This window comes from Morone saxatilis, unplaced genomic scaffold (genome assembly GCF_004916995.1).
Source record: "Morone saxatilis isolate NCDOM2014 unplaced genomic scaffold, NCSU_SB_2.0 Contig1, whole genome shotgun sequence".
In the NCBI taxonomy this organism is placed as follows: Eukaryota; Metazoa; Chordata; class Actinopteri; family Moronidae; genus Morone; species Morone saxatilis.
Window position 1 is genome coordinate 9,902,826 of NW_023339651.1, and position 19,808 is coordinate 9,922,633.

Genomic DNA, 19,808 nt, shown 5'->3' on the forward strand with positions numbered 1-19,808 from the left:
CCCTGTCCAGTCACTCCCACAATCCATCCCCCCACACCCACCCACCCACCCATCGTCACTGCAATCTGTGCTTGTACTGTACTGCTTGGCAGAGGCCGTGGGTGACGAAATCCACTGCAGATAGTGTGAGTTTGATGGTTTGGAATCGTGTGTTTTTTACTTCTGTTGAGGGCGACTCAATGATGAAAAAATGTCTAATTCGGGTCTATTTATGAAGAACTATAAAATCTAAATTAAAATATAAAAACGTTGATGGTTTTGTGTGACTAAGAACAAACTAATTTAGAGCGAATGTGTACATTGTAATTGTAAAAAATAAACTTCAAATTGTCTTAAATTATGCATTTCATTTGAGGGCTACAGTGGGTATGAGCCCAATTTAATTTTTTTTTTTTTTTTATGATTGTAATTCACATACCACAGTTTAAGACTTTGCCTCAATTTCCTGTATTATTTTCAGGTTATATAAGATTTTATTTACAATTAGGTATTATATGATAAGGTTCATGAATAGGAATACACACACACATATTTATATATCCAGGTAAAAAGATACCTATACAATAATATATATGCATATATATATACGTTTGTTAATCAAGTAATGATATGAGTACAAAAGTGTGTTAACAGCAGAACTGTTTGGAAAACTGGTAGAAAACTTGTCGAGATATCTGCTGTGCAAGGCCACGTGTGTACACATTTTATTGCCACAAAAGAGTCTGTTCAAAGGAGCATCACAAACATATATTGTGCACACTTTTAGGCCATTCAGTTGCATAATATTTGAACAAGTGACAAATTGTAACCAATTGCTCTCATTGTCTGTATAATAATAAACGTGGTGTTAGTAGTCTTTGATGAGTACTGAGAAATATCTAAGATAAACATTTAGAGCCTGGAAGCACTAAAACATTTCCAGGAAGCTCACTGAGACCTACGTTATATTTTCCTAGAGGGTCACTCACTCAATAATAAGGCAAGACCCTTGAGGTTTTCAGTAGAAAATTGCATCCGTTTCCCTTCTTCTGCCTAATCTTTATGGCATACACATCTTTGTGTGTGTGATGTTTTGTGTCTTTGTGAACTTGTTATTGATCAGGCTTATGCAACTTGTTGACAGATGGATTTAGAAAAAAAGATTTTCATGGGATTACTAGATGGACAGGGGTTTGGACCTTATGTGTATCTTTCAATTACTGTCACACACTCAGACTCACGCAGGTAAGTAACAAACTGACATTGTGCTTTCTGTTGAAGGAGTAAAGCTCCAAAAGTGAAAAATATGTCCTGAAAATCTTTTTTTTTTTCATTTTTTTTTTTTCGTCTCTCTCAGATGGATTGGTTGTTGTTGGTGTACACTCAGCTAAATTCCCCAATGAAAAGGTACGTTTTTTAATTGTTCATGACTTTTACCTTTGGTTCGGCTCAACTGGTTGTACCTTCTCATAACTCCGAAGTACTGACAAATATGTTTAAATTTGGGAACGCTGTTAATTAATTAATTAAATTATGATATAGAACAGTTCTTTTTCAACATGAACCACTCTTTCCCCTGGTGAGAAAATCAAAGCACCAAAGCATTAATCTCTAATGTTACACCATTATACCAGCATGAGAGTCTGATTTTAGACCTCAGATGATATTTATCAAAATTATCATAGATAAAATTATTTTTGTTATCAGTTTAAAACCAGATATCATCTTTATGAAGCTGGTCGCCAATGTGACAGACACATGACAGCAGAATCTCTATCTCTCTCTATCTCTATGCTGCTACTGCTGCCATGGGGGAAAATGTGCTTGACACACTGAGTACATTCACTACTTGTTTGTAAAAAAACAAAAAATAGTTTTAAAATGGCAAAAGGGGGACCTTTAAAAGCACATTTATTTTTTTTTGCTTGTGTGTTGGGATGAAATCATAACAGATTATAATCTTGGTTCTGTGTGGTTCTCACTTAGGTTGAGAGATTCCATTTCTACAAATATTCTTTGTACCAAAGACAGATGAATATGAATCCCATCATTTTCAAATCCTTTCCAAATTCTATTCCTCATTTGGGGCTCAGACATTCATTTTAAAAAGGATTGTGCTTAAACTGCAAGTATGCTGGGATTGAAAAGTTGAAAGTTTTAGTTGAATAATCAAATATTATATTGTTTCAGTTAATTATTAAACAAATGCCAGATTTATTGATAATGAAAATAATTTATTCTATATGACTTATTAGAGTCACAGATCTTTACTCATTTGTCTGTGTTTTGTTACCAACTCCTCAAAGTTCCTGGACAACGTTCGCAGTGCTGTGCTCCGCTATGACATCTGCCACCCAGTGGTGAACGACAGTGAGGCACACCTCTGGCATGAACTGGAGGTGTCCTGCTGGCCCACACTGGTCTTACTGGGCCCACGTGGCAACCTGCTCTTCTCCATAGTGGGCGAAGGCCACCGCGACAGGCTGATGCTTTTTACTGACTGTGCCCTCCGTTACTACGGGGAGCAGGGTCTGCTGAAGACACACGCGGTGAAGGTCAAGCTGTACCGAGACTCCCTGCCTACCAGCTTCCTATCTTTTCCAGGGAAAGTGGCCATAGACAGCAGCGAGAAAAGGCTGGCCATAGCAGACACCGGCCATCACCGAATTCTGGTGGTGTCCTCGACTGGACAGTTGTTACATGTCATAGGAGGTAAGATTGAGGAAACAGGATGGAGATGTGCAGTATTTCGGGATTAAAATGACAGATTTCTGGGTGGGTTTGTGGGACCTCAAGGTGTTTTTAGTATAAGTTTGTGCTCCTTTATTTATCAGTTACCACAAAAACATAATTTCTGAGTTAGTGTAGTCGATATTTTGTGTGTTAAATGCTGAAATGTGTATTGAATGTGCATTGTCATCATATGTACTAACTAAAAATTATTTTAGCCTAATTTGAATCTGTAAAGATTAAACAACAGTGTTTTAGCATTACTGATATTTTTAGAGTACTCACATGCCTCAACAACCCTCAGAGGAGCCACATGGTAGTCTGTGTTGTCCCTAGACCAACAGAGAGGTTGGCAACAGCAGGGAAAAGTACACACTGGGAACTGGCACTGAGCTAAGTGTGGACAAAATCAGGGAGAATGTTGATGCATGTTGACCCCACTCATCCCTATTCTCACATAGTGTGCACAATTTTAATATTTATATTTGCTTGAGAAGTTCAAAGCACCAAGCAAATCTTTAAGGTGTTATGTATTAGGACAAATTCTTAAAGAATGTTTTTTTTGTTTTTGTTCTGTATGGAGTGACTCTGGTTCAAAAGGCTTTGTCCTTCATTTAACTTGAATGAGAGCACATCTTCCTGCGCGAAGTTGTTACATGCAGTATAAGCACATTAGATTAAATAGACCACAGTCACAAATTGAAATAATTACTCTAGATAGCCGAGAAGATTAAAAACTGCCTAAATCCAACCCTTGTTAACTGAGAGATAAGTGATTTATAAAAATGGAATACCTGAGGAACAGCTAAAGCTGCTGTTCCTTAGTAACCTTTCTATGTCAAAAACTCCACAAAGCATATAGGACACAGATGCTTTGTCTCACACAAACGAAGCGTTACATACCTGCACAAATTTCCCTGCAACACTCTGTTATGACAGTGATGATGGAGGAAATCTACCAGAAACATAAGACACAAGTGTTTCAGTCAGCTAAAGAGCTTTGGTGAATTTAGTATGGAAAGAAATCGTAAGGTAAACTGGGTTTAATGTGACTTATAAGTGAGGTATTGTATTGGGGAAGGCTGATCAAAAGAATAAAAAAATAAAAATAAATGAATAGTATTGATATCTGTAAGTATTTTTTTCTTAGGTATTGCCATTGTTGTAGTATTATACACTCGAGTGACATGTAAATACTGCCCCCCCCCAGACTGCTGGTAGGGAGTAGCCCTAATTTGTAGCTGAGCAGTGTCACATTTCATTGTGGTTTGTGTCTATAGAGGCAACAGTATCCTACATTAAGGTAAATCAATGAGAGTGAGTTTGTGACTGCCATCACTGTGTTGGTATTCACTTAACTTGGGTACCCATGGACAAAAACATAAATCAGCATCTATGCATTGAACCATAATTTTCATTAGATTACTACTTCCATCTCAGGGCCTGAAAGCGGGAGACGAGATGGCGATTTGTCCGAATCCTCCTTTAACTCCCCTCAGGGTGTGGCCATTAAAGGGGACACTGTATACGTGGCCGACACAGAAAACCACCTGATCCGAAAGGTTGTACCCTAAACTACCTCTTGAAATAACTGCATTTTTAACATTAAATGTCTTGGTTCTTGATGTTTATCTTTTCATTTATGCCTGTCTGCGTGTGTTTTTCTTTCTATCAGATTGACCTGTTAGAAGGAAGAGTCAGCACCCTTGCTGGAGTAGGCATTCAAGGCACAGACAAAGATGGAGGGGCCATGGGACCTCAGCAGCCCATCAGCTCACCTTGGGATGTGACTCTTGGCACTGCCGGTGAGTCTTGCGGTGCTGTCAGTCCCCTCTGCGCCTGCCCTTGCTCTCACCGTCTGCCACACACAACCCCCTTTATTCTGCTGTTTGTTCCCTTTATGCATGCTGCTATACAATCAATAATTCCTGAGTGAGAGTGAGAGTGAGAGTGAGAGTGAGAGGTCGGTTGGTCCCAACCTGTTTCAGATTGCTTGGACATTGTTGGGTCTCATTTTGCAGTTCACAGCTCGGTTAGATTGAAGTGAAGGTGAAAGAAGAAAAGTCTAAGAGGAAGTAACTACATCTCACCCCCTTCGGAAACATTTGGGTGTGAATTCTGGTGTGATCACACCTTGAGGGGGATTGTTTGCATCTTGCATATTTAACGCAATTAGAGTGCACCAAAAAACATGCACTACTAGATACTTCACATTGATAAAATTACACTGTATACACAAAATATTATAGCTTCCAGGCTTTATATGATCCACCTTCAAAACAGTAAGCCATAACCATTTGCATTTTTAAAAAACTGGCACTTCATAATTGATTTACAAGACAAACAGTGGAGCCAATACTCATTAACATCTAAGTCCTTCATTTTTCAGACTGTTCTTCAACCTGATTGCGAATACAACAGGTATCAGTGCACAAATCACACATCATTTTTAAGGGATCCTTAGAGGAGTTATTGAAAGAGACTTTTTAATCTGTAGGATCTAATATATGGGGGATTCTCAATAAACCTATTTGCCTGACTTTAGTTCTACTGAAGTAGGTTTAAGACAGAAATCCATAATAAACTATGCAAGGCACAAAGTGCTATAAACTCTTTGACAAGGTCTTTCATATTCTCACAAAGTAACCCCCACTTCAAAATCAAAGCTCAATCCCTCTATAAATGCTCTGCTTTTATTATTTTGCCTTGGGCATTCAGAGTGTCTTTATTATTAATCATTTTTAATATTTGCCACACAGAGCCTTTTTCATCAAAGCAGAAAGCTTTTTAAACTCCGCTTTTGAATCTCTCAGACCTTTTGTCTGTAAATGTTTGTGTATGTCTTCTGTTGCCGTCAACACTTGTTAACTGCGGGCATTCAGGAAAGATGCATATATACAGTACACCTGTCAATATGGGTCAGGGTTAGGGTTAGGTTACCGTACGTTGTTGCAGAATTGTTTTGCTCTCAAGGTAGGGCTTGTATCATTTACAAATGTTACAGGGTACAGGGTTATTATGTGCCACTTTGGCCTCATTTACTGCATTTAAAAAACTAAAAATAAAACCGTAGTATATTTCTTTACTCTTTACTGTCAAAATAAAGTATTATTAGGATGTCAAACAACCAGCTTTAGTGCTTCTTCAAGCTGCCGGCAGTTATAAGCATGTGTTGGGCTGTCCCTGTGACACTGTGTACTTACTTAAATCAAACAAAATATGAAAGTGTACACCCGGACCAAGCTGTTTATTCTGCTTGTGGCGAGTATTGTACTCATCAACAGTCAGATGACATTTTATAGAAATGTGATTGGTTATAGTCATGTGAATTTAAAGTACACACATGCCACACATTGCCTTAGCACACAGCCTGTACACATGAGGTAATCAGTCTTAGTCACATTTTCTGCACAGGTTGATGGATGACACAACCTGCTGATTTGCACATCACCACATGGTCCGAGGATGTGGTATCAGACCCTTAACTCCAATAACATTGTCCTCTGAGAGTACATCCAAACAGGCATTGCATATTCATGATTTATTCACCATGTGCATGAATAATTATATTGACCAAATCATGAGGACCTTGCACCTTTTGAACTGTAAAGTACTGCAGTGACATTAATGCTGAGAGTCAGGTCCTGGAGTTGTTAAATGTTCCTGACGGACCACCAGATGTGATCAAGAAGGTGCTAAGCTCTGTGCTGCATTAAAAATACAGCGGAGATACTGTATGTGTATTCATCATGATGACAGTATTGTCTCTGCTGAGTGCATCTGAGGTGGCATATGGCCTTTGTCAGACAGGCTGCTGTCACTTAAACCTGCACGGCTGCATTTCTGACTCAGTTTTGACACCTCAGCCTTCACCAAACATTCACAGCTTTTTAGACTCATTAGATGAGCATAGACATTTCTTTATAATTGTATGAAAATAATTGATTACTTTATCTATTTTGTAGGTATAGTGATTAGAAAATTGTATTTTTTCAGAGCTCAAACAGACCTGAAAAGAACTTTTACCTTTAGGACAAATATTGGCACCACGACTGGATGTTATTAAGGGGGGCTGGTAGCCAGCCAAAAGTAGTGACATAGGTTTCCTGTTTCTCAAGTCAAAGAGTGTGTTTTGGTGTGTGATTGTATGTGCATTTAATTTGTGTATGTGTGCGTGTGTAGGCGGTGTTGAAGATAACGTCCTGTGGATAGCCATGGCAGGGACCCACCAGATCTGGGCTTTGTTCCTAGCAGATGGGAAACTGCCCAAAGGAAGGTGAGAGACTGTACATGACCACCATGGCCGCTTGGCAGCAGTAACCCTTCAAAGCCACTAATAACTAAAGAAGTAAATGAATTAAAAGCTAATAAAGACTCCCCCTCATGACTTATTTTATATATGTGTGGCTGGCTGTTTCACAGGAAGTCAACGATAAAGATTATGTAATAATATGTCAGCGTTAACTACCAAGAAACGTCTCCAGCCGAGGGGCTTTCCATCGTGAAACAGAATTTTTCATCAAAGAAGCCTTGCCTGTGATAAAGAAAAGGTCACATGCTTTATTTGATTTCTACATATCCAGTCAATGTATTGAAATGCTTTGTTGTTGTCTTCTATTTTCCAACATAAACAGTGAGTCCAAAGCAGGGGCGTGCGTGCGGTGGGCAGGTAGCGGCAGCGAGGAGAACCGAAACAACTCCTACCCCCACAAGGCTAGCTTCGCCCAGCCTTCAGGCCTGGCTTTAGCCCCAGAGGAACCATGGAGCTGCCTGTATGTGGCCGACAGTGAAAGCAGCACCATCCGCACGCTGGCACTGAAGGACGGTGCCGTTAAGTTGCTGGTCGGTGGGGAAAGAGACCCAATGGTGAGTGTATATTAGTTGCTGGAGGGATTTTTTAACAATATTTCCTACTTTCTCTTTTTTCTACCACATACCGTTTTAGTTTATTTCTTTACATTAAGGTGGTCAGGTGGTTATAACCATAGAAATAGAAACGTAGATCCACCTGTCAACAATACTGAGAGATGCAGAATTCCCTACCAAATCGACTTTAACTCTCTTAATTCTGAACCAATTTTCATCAAATCTGTTTTGTTATGAATGTGAATTGAAGTGGAACCTGGTACCTGTATTTGTAGGAATTCATTTAGCCATTGGGGGTGGATCAGCTCTATGCCAAAACAGTCAGGCGTCACCACCACTATCAAACTGCTGCAGGCATGTGCAGCGTGTGGATGTATAAACAATGAAATATTCAAAGCAAAAAACAGCCACAGCTAGTCAGACCAGCACTTTGGCCAAAATACAGAATGAAAACAATGAATACATGTATACTGGTGTGTGTGTATGTGTGTGTGTGTGTGTGTGAGGTGGTACATCAAGTATAAACACCTACAAACTGCTTGTCTAAGCCATGAAACTGGCCAGAAAACAATTCACCTATGTTGAATTGTATGTTTTCCTGTTAACAAATTTCACATTTCACAAAAACAAGCAACCAGGTGGCTTTATAACATAATAGATATGGAAATCTACATTTTTAGAGCAACTGAAAAGAGCTAAAATTCTAAATAGTTAACACTTGATGTTGCCTGTTCATAGATCGGAGCCTGCGTGTCCAAGTGGAAGTTGTGGCTATTCAGAAGGTACATTTTTTGGCATAGAGCTGATTAGATCCAACCCTGTTAACTGAATAAGTTCCTATATCATGTTCAATTCATCACGTTTATAATAATAACCAAATTTCCTGAAAATCCGTTCAGCCTTAAGCGAGTTACAGTCGATTTTGTAATCAATATGGCGACCACGCAGAGTTTTCTCTTACCTAGTCAAGGGTTGTTTTTTTTTCCATCCATTTCAGTGTTTCTGTGAGCTGAATTTCTTACAATGCAATGAACAGAAGCTTGAACAGAAGGTAGAGGACATTTAAAGCCTATTCCCAATGCAGGCTGCAAGAATTGAATAACCTCTCATGCAGTACTTCCAATGATAATGTGTCCTGTACCTGACTCTGCCACCATTTATCAACAGCAAACACACAGTGTATGCACATGCACATTAATCTACCACAGTTCCAGCCATAGAAAACACAATTCTTAAAAAAAAAAAAAAAAACGTTGCACAAAGCTTTGGGTAACTAGGCAATCACAAGGCTTCCAGGCCATTTCTCTATAGATAGAAAATATTGATTTAAAAAAATACATAAATAAACACAGCCTCTCTTGTTTGCTGCTGAAGCAAAGCCGGAAAACAATTTTTGGTTGTACTTTCATGTCCTCGCTGCCGTTCGGCTTTAGTTTTTTTTATTTTATTTTTTATTTTTTTTTTCCCTGCCACACTGGTGTATTTTTGGAAAGCCCCAAGAGCTCTAAAGCTCGTAGTCACCCAAGAGAATGGGGAGTAATTAACCGGAGAGTCATATACAGTTTATTCAACACGGGGTGAGTCAGCAAAAAGCATTAATACTATATAGTCTGCTGCCCGTAGACATTTAAGCTATTTAACATAAAACCTTAAGCAGGATTAAATCTGTTACAAGTAAATGTGTGTCTGAGGTGAATTGGCAGGACATTTTCATCAGCATAAGCTGCGTCTGGCCATTGTTTAATCATTCCCCCAGCTCCTTGAATATTTTTGGTCTCTTACTGAGCTGTTGTTTTTAAGTCATCTTCTTTCGGGGATCATAATGTCAAAAATTCTGTTCCTAACAACCTCTTCACATCGATTTAATAATGAAATACTTGAAACGAGTATGAAATTTGCTGACAGTATTATAGCAAAGACCAGGAATCCATTATAGAGTAAGGTAAGCTCTGTTGACTATGCAATACAGTAAGTATTTAGTCTTACTGAAATACCTGGCCATTTTGGGAAATACACTTCGGAAGATGGACTGATAAAAATGTACACTAAATATAAAGCTACAGCTAGCATCTGGTTAGCTTAGCTTAGCATAAAGACTTGAAACAGGGGAAAACAGCTAGCCTGGCTCTGTCTGCACCAGCACCTTTTAAAGCTCGCAAATTAAAACATTGTATCTCGTTTGTTTAATTAATACAAAACACAATGTCCAACAAGCTGTGGCTTTACAATACTTCCTGGGGTTGCCAGGCAACCGGTGGAGACTGCACAAATGGTTCTCTTCACACTTCGGTTGTTGTACAGGTTGAAATGAGATCTGTGTTAATTAGTGAGCTTTAGAGGTAGACGTTTCCTTGTTTTGTTGTTACCTTAAGAGCCAGGATAGCTGCTTCCCCAGTATATGTATATGTATAATATATATATACCTAATTTCCCCCCGGGGATCAAGTATTTCTGATTCAGATTCTAATATGTTAAATCACAAGCCTTAACTCTTAAAATGTCTATTTTTCAAATGTAAAGCTAAAAGTTAGTAAGTTAGGAGGTATGTGCAATGTGCTGTGTTTCAGTATTTCCTCAGTATTTCTACTAACAATTGAATCTCAATCTGAAACAGTGGTCACACACCTGCGGTGAAAAAGATCATTTGAGTGCATGTGAACCCACCGGCGTGATTCTGCTAGAGCAATTACAGATTTTCCCAAAGATTTGGGTTTCTTTGGCAGATGGTAACTATTTGTGGAGAGTCAGGGAGCTGTAGAGAATCATGAGACCTGAGACATGAGAAAATAGGATTATCATCTCTTTTTTTGTTTTTGTTTTTAAGTGTTAGAGAATGAAAAGCAATTTATTTTCTCATAAATTGGATGTTGATTGGCTGTAATAGTAATTTCTTTGTTTGGGTCATGTTGGCCTTAAAACAATTTGTAGCACTTAAGAGATGTTTTTTACTTAATTAACTTTTTGTCACCAAAAACCATAAAAAATTGTCTTTTTAAATCCATTTCTACCACATAATTAGAGAATATTTAAATTACATTTATCATTAATTTTATCGTACTTCATCAAAACCCTTCAAAAATCACTCTTCTAACTATTTTGAGCACAGTAACTAGTGCAATTTAAAGTTCTTGTCATCTTTCTGGTGTTTCTTACAAATGTGGCAGATTCATTCTTGTGTTACAGTTCTTGTATAAATTATTCAGAAACCTTGTAGCATAATGAAGCAAATGTTGCTTTCTTTATTGCAAGTGTTTCTTCAAATGAAAATTGATCATTTGCAGTATATGAGAAAGGCTTCCGCTTGCATTTCCAGAGGAAAGTCCGTCATCTTGATTGTGTAAAAGCCATCCTTTCTTCTCCATCCTAATGAACATTGAACTTTTAATTGCCACAGTTAGAGGCGGTTCACAAATTTAAATTGGATATTCTGTTAAATTAAGGTAGACATAAGTGTCACAAGTTGCAGTTTGGACATTTGTATGTTTTCATATCTTCATTTGATCTCTTCTGAACCGTTTTGTCTCCTTTGAACCAGAACCTTTTTGCTTTCGGGGATATAGATGGGAAAGGGGTTGACGCCAAGCTGCAGCATCCCCTCGGCGTTGCCTGGGATCCTGAACAAAGCCTGCTCTATGTGGCCGACTCCTACAACCACAAGGTAACTGTTGGATGTCACAAGGCTGTGGTTCAAAGCCCTAGTATGCTAACATTTGATGCTTTTGTCATCATAATGGATTCCTTTAAGTCTTTGAGTGGATGTTCAAAGCGTGTATCTCCTTTTGATCTGAAACCATATAGAGAACACTTGACCTTTTTGTTTAATATAACCCTGGTTTTTGTTCTGTCTATGTGATTATGTTCAGATCAAGGTGGTGGATCCAAAGACAAAGCAGTGTAGCACATTAGCAGGGACTGGAGAGGCTGGAGATACTCTGGGCCCTGAATTTAACAAATCCTGCTTCAACGAACCAGGAGGAATCTGCGTTGGAGACCACGGCAAGCTTCTCTACGTGGCCGATACCAACAACCACCAAGTCAAAGTGCTGGACCTGGCCTCCAAGACTGTCTCACCGGTCAGACCTGTGTGTGTGTGTGGGTGTGTGTGTGTGTGCGCAACCTTGAGAAAGCGCTTTACATTTTGTCCATGTCATTAATCAGTCCTAAAAGCTTTTATACTAGAGGAGTTTGGATAAAAGGTTACTAAGAAAGGACATTTAAGTATATCAACATCTTTCTCCTTGCTCCTCTAACCTAACTCCTTTAACCCAAACATCCAAATCTCTCTCCTGTCCAGTTCCCCATCTCCACGGTCTGCACAGACTCAGTACCTTCAAAGCCTTCGGGTCCTGCCAAAGCCCCCACGCTGCCTAAATCAGCTGCCAGGAAAGAAATGCCACCAGTGGCGGTGTCAGCAGGCCAGACTCTCACCATGACGATCGCCCTGTCGCTTCCAGAAGGAACCAAACTAACCGAAGAGGCCCCCAGCTGTTGGGCTCTTTCAGCTGAGGGTGAGATACAGTTCAATCCCTGTTACAAATGTCCTGCATGTAAATGTTTTATTTAGATCCCGTAAGTACATTTGACTTTGTAGCCGTGCATCTTGACCGCTTGCTAAGCCTCACCCTGTTACTGTTGTGAGGCCTGCGAAGTTTTCCATCATCGCACGGCACGTATGCAGTTAACAGTGATAACCGAGGCAACAATGGGTGATTTCACACAAAGACAACCAGTTTTGAAACTTAAAACCTGGTTTTCAATATGCATTTCCTGGCTACATACATGAAGTCATACTAATAAACTAAGGCTATACATGTAGAAGACATGGAGATAAAAGAGCACCATTGTTTTTCTATTGACATGCAAACTTTAGTTCTGGTATTACAGACAGAGCAGAACAGTAAGGGGAAATTTTAAGATCATTTCAGTCAGTTAAGTTAAAGCTACGTTAGCATTCCGACTGTAGGTAGTAAGCTAGTTAGCCAGACATGAAAAAAAGCTCACGCTAGATCACACAAATAATAATTCCTTACACTTTTGCTCTTGAGTTTTTGGTTTTGTAAAGGCTAAACAATGCAAGCTCTTTGTATAGTAAACACCTAGTGCCTAGTTAAGCTTGCCATTGGATAATCACTGTTCGTGGGCGGGGTTTAGCGAACAGTCAGTTCTGAAAGGACAGCCGTATTTGACAAAGACTTGACAAATACGGCTGGGTTTATTGAGGAGAGGTGGAGGGATTTAAGCAAGAGGACGGTCAGGAAGTTATAGTGAAAAGACACAAATCCAATTTCCTCACTTGGCTGCTTTTGTGAGAGTGCATTTGTCTCTCCAGTTGTCCAAACCCATGCTGTGCAAGGCATGGTTAATTCATATTTAGAAGAGGCCCTGCTATTGCTTTCAGTATGTTTTCAAAAGTAAAAACAAAAATTGCACGCTATCTGACGTTATTTCTTTCCAGTCAGAGTAGCAACCCAAAATTCTAATCACCTTATTGTGGATGTGAGCCACTCAAACCTCTCCTACTCGGCTTTATTTTGGTCTGTTGTTTGTGTTCTGTCAAAAAATAATGGAAGTGAATGATGCTTAAGCTTCATGTACGCCGTACAACAAGCAGATTCTCACTCTGCCGGCCCACGTCTGGGATTTATAGTTCTCAGCTGAGGTAGGAAGGAATATTTTGATCAGTGAGAGACTTTTAAAGCACTGCTGAAGGTTATGCATTGCATTGACAATTTGATATATGATTTTTACTGCTTAATGCAATACAAAAAGTCTTTGTTCAATGGTCTCAAATTGTAATCAACTGTAGTCTGACCCTAGGATCGAGTGTGAAGTGAATTGAGGTATGTGGTTGATGGTTCGTTCATTAGGTTTGGAACAAAAGTGTTTCCATCATTCTGAGCGATACAGCATGCAGTCAGCGATATGAGCGCGCTATTTTTAGAACATTTCGATAAGACGACATGCCTTGGTTCACATAATTAGCTACCAGGCTATGTTACGTGATCCCGCGCTGTCCGATTATACCCAGTCTAGACTCACGCTGATCAGATCAGAGCAGAGGCAGGAATTTTAATGGATCAAGTTAAAAGTGCACGGCAGATCTAAATTGTTTTTTACTGGCTTTTTAGAAATGTCTTCCCTGGGACCTCATGTTAGGCCTCAGCTTCATTAATCACCGCTGGCATGGATTTGACGGTCTCCCTGGCATAATATTTTCTCACAGTTCAAATTCTAGCCCTTTCTTTTTCGACTTTCATTTATCTTTCAGTGCTCACGTCTCTTTGGATGTGTGTTTGTGCCTAAAAATATCCCCCAGCGTTTCACTAAATTCATGTCCTCACCCTCGCTCCATCTGATTCAGTGGGTTATTTGGGTTTGGGCTAATATTTTAGAGGATTCAATTTGGCAGTGCTGTGTAATGCTCAGACTTGAGCTAGTACACAGGGTGTCTCCGGGGGTCAGTCCACCACTTTGATGCAGACTTAAAATATCTATTACACAGATTTCCATGAACTCTTTCACATTCATGGTCCCCAGAGGGTGTATCCTAATTACTTTGTTAGGACTGCTTTTCATGTAGCAGCAGGTTGACTTTTGACTTTCTCCTATACTTGAATAATGAATGACATTCCCACCAGCCTCAGTGCTTTTTGTTTTGTGCTAAGTAGCTAATGTTAGCATGGTAACACACTTAACTAAAATAGTGAAAACGGTAAACATTATACTTGCTTAATATTAGCATGTTGGCATTGTCATTGTGGTTTCTTGCATCGCTGCAGACATTTGTTAGTGACGACTATCTATTTCCTTATTAGCCAGATTGTATCAGACTATTGATTTAGTCCATTTGACAGCCTTTTGGACTATACAATTCTGCTTCCTGTTTTTCACGCAGGTAACGAGTGGCTGCTAGAAAGTCCGGTGGTTACTGGCGACATTGTGGATCTGTCGAAGCCCTTCTCCATCTCAACCAAACTTCCGGCTGTTATGAAGGACTCGAACATCAATCCAAGCCTCACTCTGGCTGTATGGGTGTACTACTGTATGGAAACAGGTAAAGCCTGTATGATGAAAGCAGCCTCTTTCACCCAGCCTCTTCAAATAAGTGCCAGTCCTGGAGAGGAAGAGGTCACTGTGGTGTTGGCTCATGCCTTCTAAAACCTCTTACCTGTCTTAGCAGAGACAGCCTCAGAGTCGACACTTTTTGTGGCGTTGAAACGTCAGTTTTACTTTTCAGCCACGCTAACTCCAGCTCCTGTTTTGGTCATTGTTCTGGAAGAAGAAACAACGGATTGTTTCTGACTTGTCACTTGTCACAAAAATACAATTCATACAAATCTGATTTTCAGGAGAATTTCATTTCAAACTACTCAGAAGCCTCTTCAATGAAACATAATGCATCAATGCTGTAATGTCCTTGAGTGTGTAATGTCCTTGAGTGTGTGTGACAGTTATTGATAGCAATTCAAATAGTTTTATCCCCGGGCCATGTTATAAAGGCTGTACAGCAACTGCAACCTGAAAATCTCTTTCTATATGATAGTGTATTTATGCAACAGATTCCTATGAAGACAGACTGTACCGACTAACTGTAAGAAAGCTGTTTTATACGTGGAAAAATTACCTTATTTATAAAACTGTGTCACAGGACTACATTAATGCAGAAAACAAAATATATTCTGTGTATTTATTGAGAAACTTAGAAATTATGATGACCTGGATGATGGTGTCAGTAATGGATGGACAAATCAGCAGATATTCTGTGATTTAATGATGTTTTGGGGGATTTTAAATACTTTCAAATATTCAAAACAAATCTGAAACCTCTGATCATCTTCATAGTAGACTCTATTTACTACTTTCAGATGTTTTTTGTCCTCAACTTCCAAGGAGTAATAACCAACCAAGTTTCGCTGTTGAAAAGTTGAAAAGTTGAAAAGCCTTCTGTTTGCGTTTGAAACCATGTCTCATTCAAATGAATGGAGCATTTTCCTTCAGTCCCATTAATGGAGCTGATGAGTGATTCAGACTAGGAGAAGGAAGTTTTATTCTGCCTTTGTTTGCACAAGCATTGCCAATATCAAGCAGCTTCTCAAAAATATGATATATATAAATTATTATAGGAAGCTAAGACTCTCAAACCTTTCCTTTAATCTTGAGAAGATAATTAGAAGTTGACTATGCAGGGACATTTTTATTATCATTGATATATTAGAAATGTCCAGCTCCAAGTACTAGTTCACATCTTCACTGTATACTTAATTAATATATATCCATATATATGTATGTTTGCTTTAGTTTACAGTCAGTCAGCTAGGATGGTGCCTTCAGGCACACTAATGAAGCTTTCATAAATTTTTGCGTACATATTCCACCACAGACATCTTAAGTTGTTTACAAAGTTCAGTCTCTAAAAGGTCACACTCACAGCCTAAAGCTTTGTTCTGTCTCCGCTCCCTGTATGACTGATTATACTTTTGATTGTGATTATTCATGACACAAGGAGTCCTTTTGATTTACACCATGAAATATTGCTCTTATCTAAGTAATGAATAAAGTGCCTGTTTTCAATAAGAGGAAGCAACCTCCTGTGAACTGATGACACCGACTGAAGTCTTATTAAAATCTCTCTATCAAGCATTTATACATTTCATCTCTAGATGAAGAGATGCTCTAATAATGCTTTACTGTAATACGTTGTTTAATGTATAATATGATAATGTGGACGATGTTGTCATTTTCCCTTATTGGTTTTCAAGTTGTCAGAAAATGGGCGTTTTTGGGTTATCACCGCTCTCATCGTGTCTCACAACATAATTTTGCTTTTCAGACTGTTTTTATTTGGTTTGGATCACTCGGCCCAAGTGCCTTTGCAAGGAAGTGTGACTGTATGGATGGCATAAAACTGATGACACTTTAACTGTATCAAAAGCAATAACAATATATTTCTGTAATGGGAGGAATGTTTTATTCCCACAAGTTATTTATTTCAAACGAACTGCAGACCCTTTGTCAGTGTGTTTTCTCAGCTCTGTTATCCCTTTGGCATTTTTTAATGAACAGTAATGAGCTTGAGTGGCTGCTGGTGGGCATTAAGTTCCTCATATTTCTTTTCCAGCTCTCACTTGATTTTCTTCTCGCTGTATCGCCGTTTTGGGCACATTTTGGCATGATTTTTATTTTTTTCAGGGGGACCTTGTTAATACGTCTGCTTCTCAGTGCTGCACTTTAAGATGCAACAGAGCAAGAAAAAAGTAATAAAACATTTTTATCCACTCCAGATTGGGTGTGTGTATGCGTGTGTGCGTACCGAGGAGGAGGTTCAAAGAGCATTGCCTCAATTCCATACACATTCTTCTCATATTCTCTTTACGTATTTCCAGCCCTCGAAAATCAGGTCACTTGGCATATCTACAATTACTACATTAATGCACTGAAAGACAGCAGGACCGCTGTGTATGTGTATGTGTGTGTGCGATTAGCAAAAACTTCACTAATGAGCTAGCTCCCTCATACATTTGTCACATTGCCAGGTTATATGTGAACTGGCCTCAGAGGACAGACTTTCTGGTCACAACATATGGTAAATACCTCTCATTTGTGTCATTCCTTTTACCAGAAGTAACACGTTGTCCTCATTTTTGCAGATCTCTATTGAAGTAATGATCTCTTCAGCTGGGTTTCGTCATAAACAATGTCACAAGATCCCTACGGAAGCAAGGCTGCAGGTTTACAGTCGTGATGAAAATCAGACACACATGGACTTCTCAGTCTGCTAAGAGTAGTATGTCATATATGCCATACTGTAGCAGTCAGACAAATGTAGTGGAGTAAATATTACAATACTTTCTTCTGAGATATAGTGGAATGGACATATTAAAGGTCCAGTGCGTAGCATTTAGCAGGATCTGTGGGCAGAAATGGAATATAATAATCATAGGTTTGTTTTTTTAAAATAAGAATAGTTGTGTTTTTGTTACCTTAGAGCTGTTTTTATCTACAGGCGCCGTGCCTTCCACGGAGTCCGCCATGTTGCCAGGAGACCAGAACGGACAAACCAAACACTGGCTGTAGATGGGGCTCTTTGCACTTACTGATGCGAGTGGTGATCAGTTAATTGCATCCTACACACTGCTCTCTCAAATTTTATAAAATGGGAAAAACTCAAGTAAAGTAAATCGAATTTTAGTATAGTACTTGAGTAAATGTACAGTTATGTACAGTTACTAAACTGTAACCACTGATGTGTTTGTTTTTTATCACTCAGCACTTTCAAGTTGTGAAGTATTATAAACAGCCTGGAGGAACTTTTGAAATACAAAATGAATTGTATGTACGGCAACATCCTGTCATGAAAACAATCATAGAAGAGGGAAAAGGTTTTCCAAAGAAATAAAAAAAAAAGGAAAAATCAAAAGAGTGAATTGTTTAAACAGCTTCCGTACAAAGACACAGTTTAAAAGGTTTTGGTAAAGCAGGCCTGTCAGCACATGAAAGATGCCAAATGCACAGGGAACAAATAATCTCCCATGTTAGGAGTCATCATCAATCCACACACTGGAGGAGATAAAGGAGAAACCACTAAAAAGATAAGGTTGGCACTCTTCTATATATTTCGTACAACTCCCATTAAAAGGCCAAAACCAAGCCCATTACTTTCTACTAAAGACTTCAAAAACAAGACACAAATATGTAGTTTAATTCATTTAAATAAAGCAAAATCATTTCCTAAAACAGCTGGGCACAGTAATTTTTTACAAATGCTAGTCGATAGTAGATTTACTCTTAGTTTTTTTTGTATCAGCTTCGGATTTGTTAAAAATATGCTTATTGTAAACATGTAAACATGTGCTTGTATTACTTGTTTTGTAACCTATTTACACGCGACAAGACCCTTACATTACACAGACATATGGTTTGTCAGTGTCCACATACAACAATGAATTAATTTGGTTAGATGAAAGCCACAAGACAAAGCAGAATGACCTGAAAAAACATTGCGGCCAAACCATCGCAAGATCAGTCATTGTCCAGCAAGGAAGTTACTATATAATATCAAAGACGCGTATAATACATCAAACGCATCATTAAGATAGTAAAGAGTCCAGTGTATGAACCCTGGAAATTGCCTCCTTCCTTCCACCGCCTCCTCTCTCCATCCTTTTGTTTCTTCGCCTGCTGTCTCATCCCTCCGCCCTTCTTCAGCTGCTTCCCCTCGCCGTCGTTCTGACAGCATCATTAACCCTGTGTGATTGTGGCTGCAGTGCTCACTGCCAGAGGCCTCTCGCACATAAACACAGTCTCAATTAACATGTGCTACACTGGAAATATCACTGGGGAGTATTAACACATTAAGGATGAAACACTAAAGACAGGTCAGGGGTGTCATCGGGAGCATGGCAGTGCCTCCTCCCTCCCTCCTACTCCTGTGGTGATATAACAGATTAAGTTTACTTTAAAAAGTAACCAGATCCCTCAAATAAGCCACGAGGATTCTGGATGTGAGTGATCAGATAAGAGCCTCCGTGGGCACACAGCTCCTTTCAACAGCACAGAAAAGGCTTTTAAAAGCTTTCTCAAGGGCTTGTAACTCCTCTTATGACACTCATATGATCCATGAAGCCGACACTGGTTAATTGTTACTGACCTCTTCAAATTAAATTGCTCATAAAAAGTGAAAAGTGAGTTATAAAATTAATTTGGTAGGGTGTTTGGCTAAAAGTTAAAACCATACAGAGGTTTAGTGAAGGGGAAAATCACAGTTTTTACACTGTTTTAAATAGCAGAAATATTTTTCCACTCTTCATCCTGGCTGAGTGGGCTCCATTAAGATCCTATCTGTGTGTGAGATAAAATATTATTACAATATTTCCAGCCAGACAGTGCAGGAGGAATGTTAACTCAAAAAGCTGGAAAAGCACGTTTAATGCCGAGTAGAGCTGCTGAAAATGTTTCTCCCGCTTCACATGAACACATCACATCAGTTTGTCTGCTCCTGCTGCTCACCTCCATCCTCACCTCTGCTGAGAAACCCAATCTATAAACAGGAAGGCATCACTACAAATGGAGGAATCAACTTTGACCCTTCGACTCGATGCCAGTGTTGACACAAGAAGTCAAGCAGCAAAGTCAAACCTGTTCTACTTCCCTTCATCCTGGCATGCAACGCTTGCATGAAGATATGTGGGAGGCAGCTGCTGTTCAGTGGTCGAGAGCACTTTTCCCAGCTTATT

General features: G+C 39.2%; 1 protein-coding gene across 1 annotated transcript in view; it reads left to right on the top strand.

Annotated features, from left to right (window-relative positions):
• Positions 1–17,127, top strand: part of nhlrc2 (NHL repeat containing 2) — a 20,696-nt gene extending 3,569 nt beyond the window's left edge. Inside the window, exons 3-12 of the mRNA XM_035666710.1 lie at positions 1,337–1,386; positions 2,286–2,691; positions 4,150–4,271; positions 4,385–4,514; positions 6,892–6,985; positions 7,344–7,575; positions 11,111–11,233; positions 11,439–11,648; positions 11,870–12,083; positions 14,471–17,127. Of these exons, the coding sequence (XP_035522603.1) occupies positions 1,337–1,386; positions 2,286–2,691; positions 4,150–4,271; positions 4,385–4,514; positions 6,892–6,985; positions 7,344–7,575; positions 11,111–11,233; positions 11,439–11,648; positions 11,870–12,083; positions 14,471–14,733 (1,844 nt within the window). The 3' untranslated portion in view covers positions 14,734–17,127. The remainder of the gene's footprint in view (positions 1–1,336; positions 1,387–2,285; positions 2,692–4,149; positions 4,272–4,384; positions 4,515–6,891; positions 6,986–7,343; positions 7,576–11,110; positions 11,234–11,438; positions 11,649–11,869; positions 12,084–14,470) is intronic.
• Positions 17,128–19,808: the final 2,681 nt, after the last annotated feature.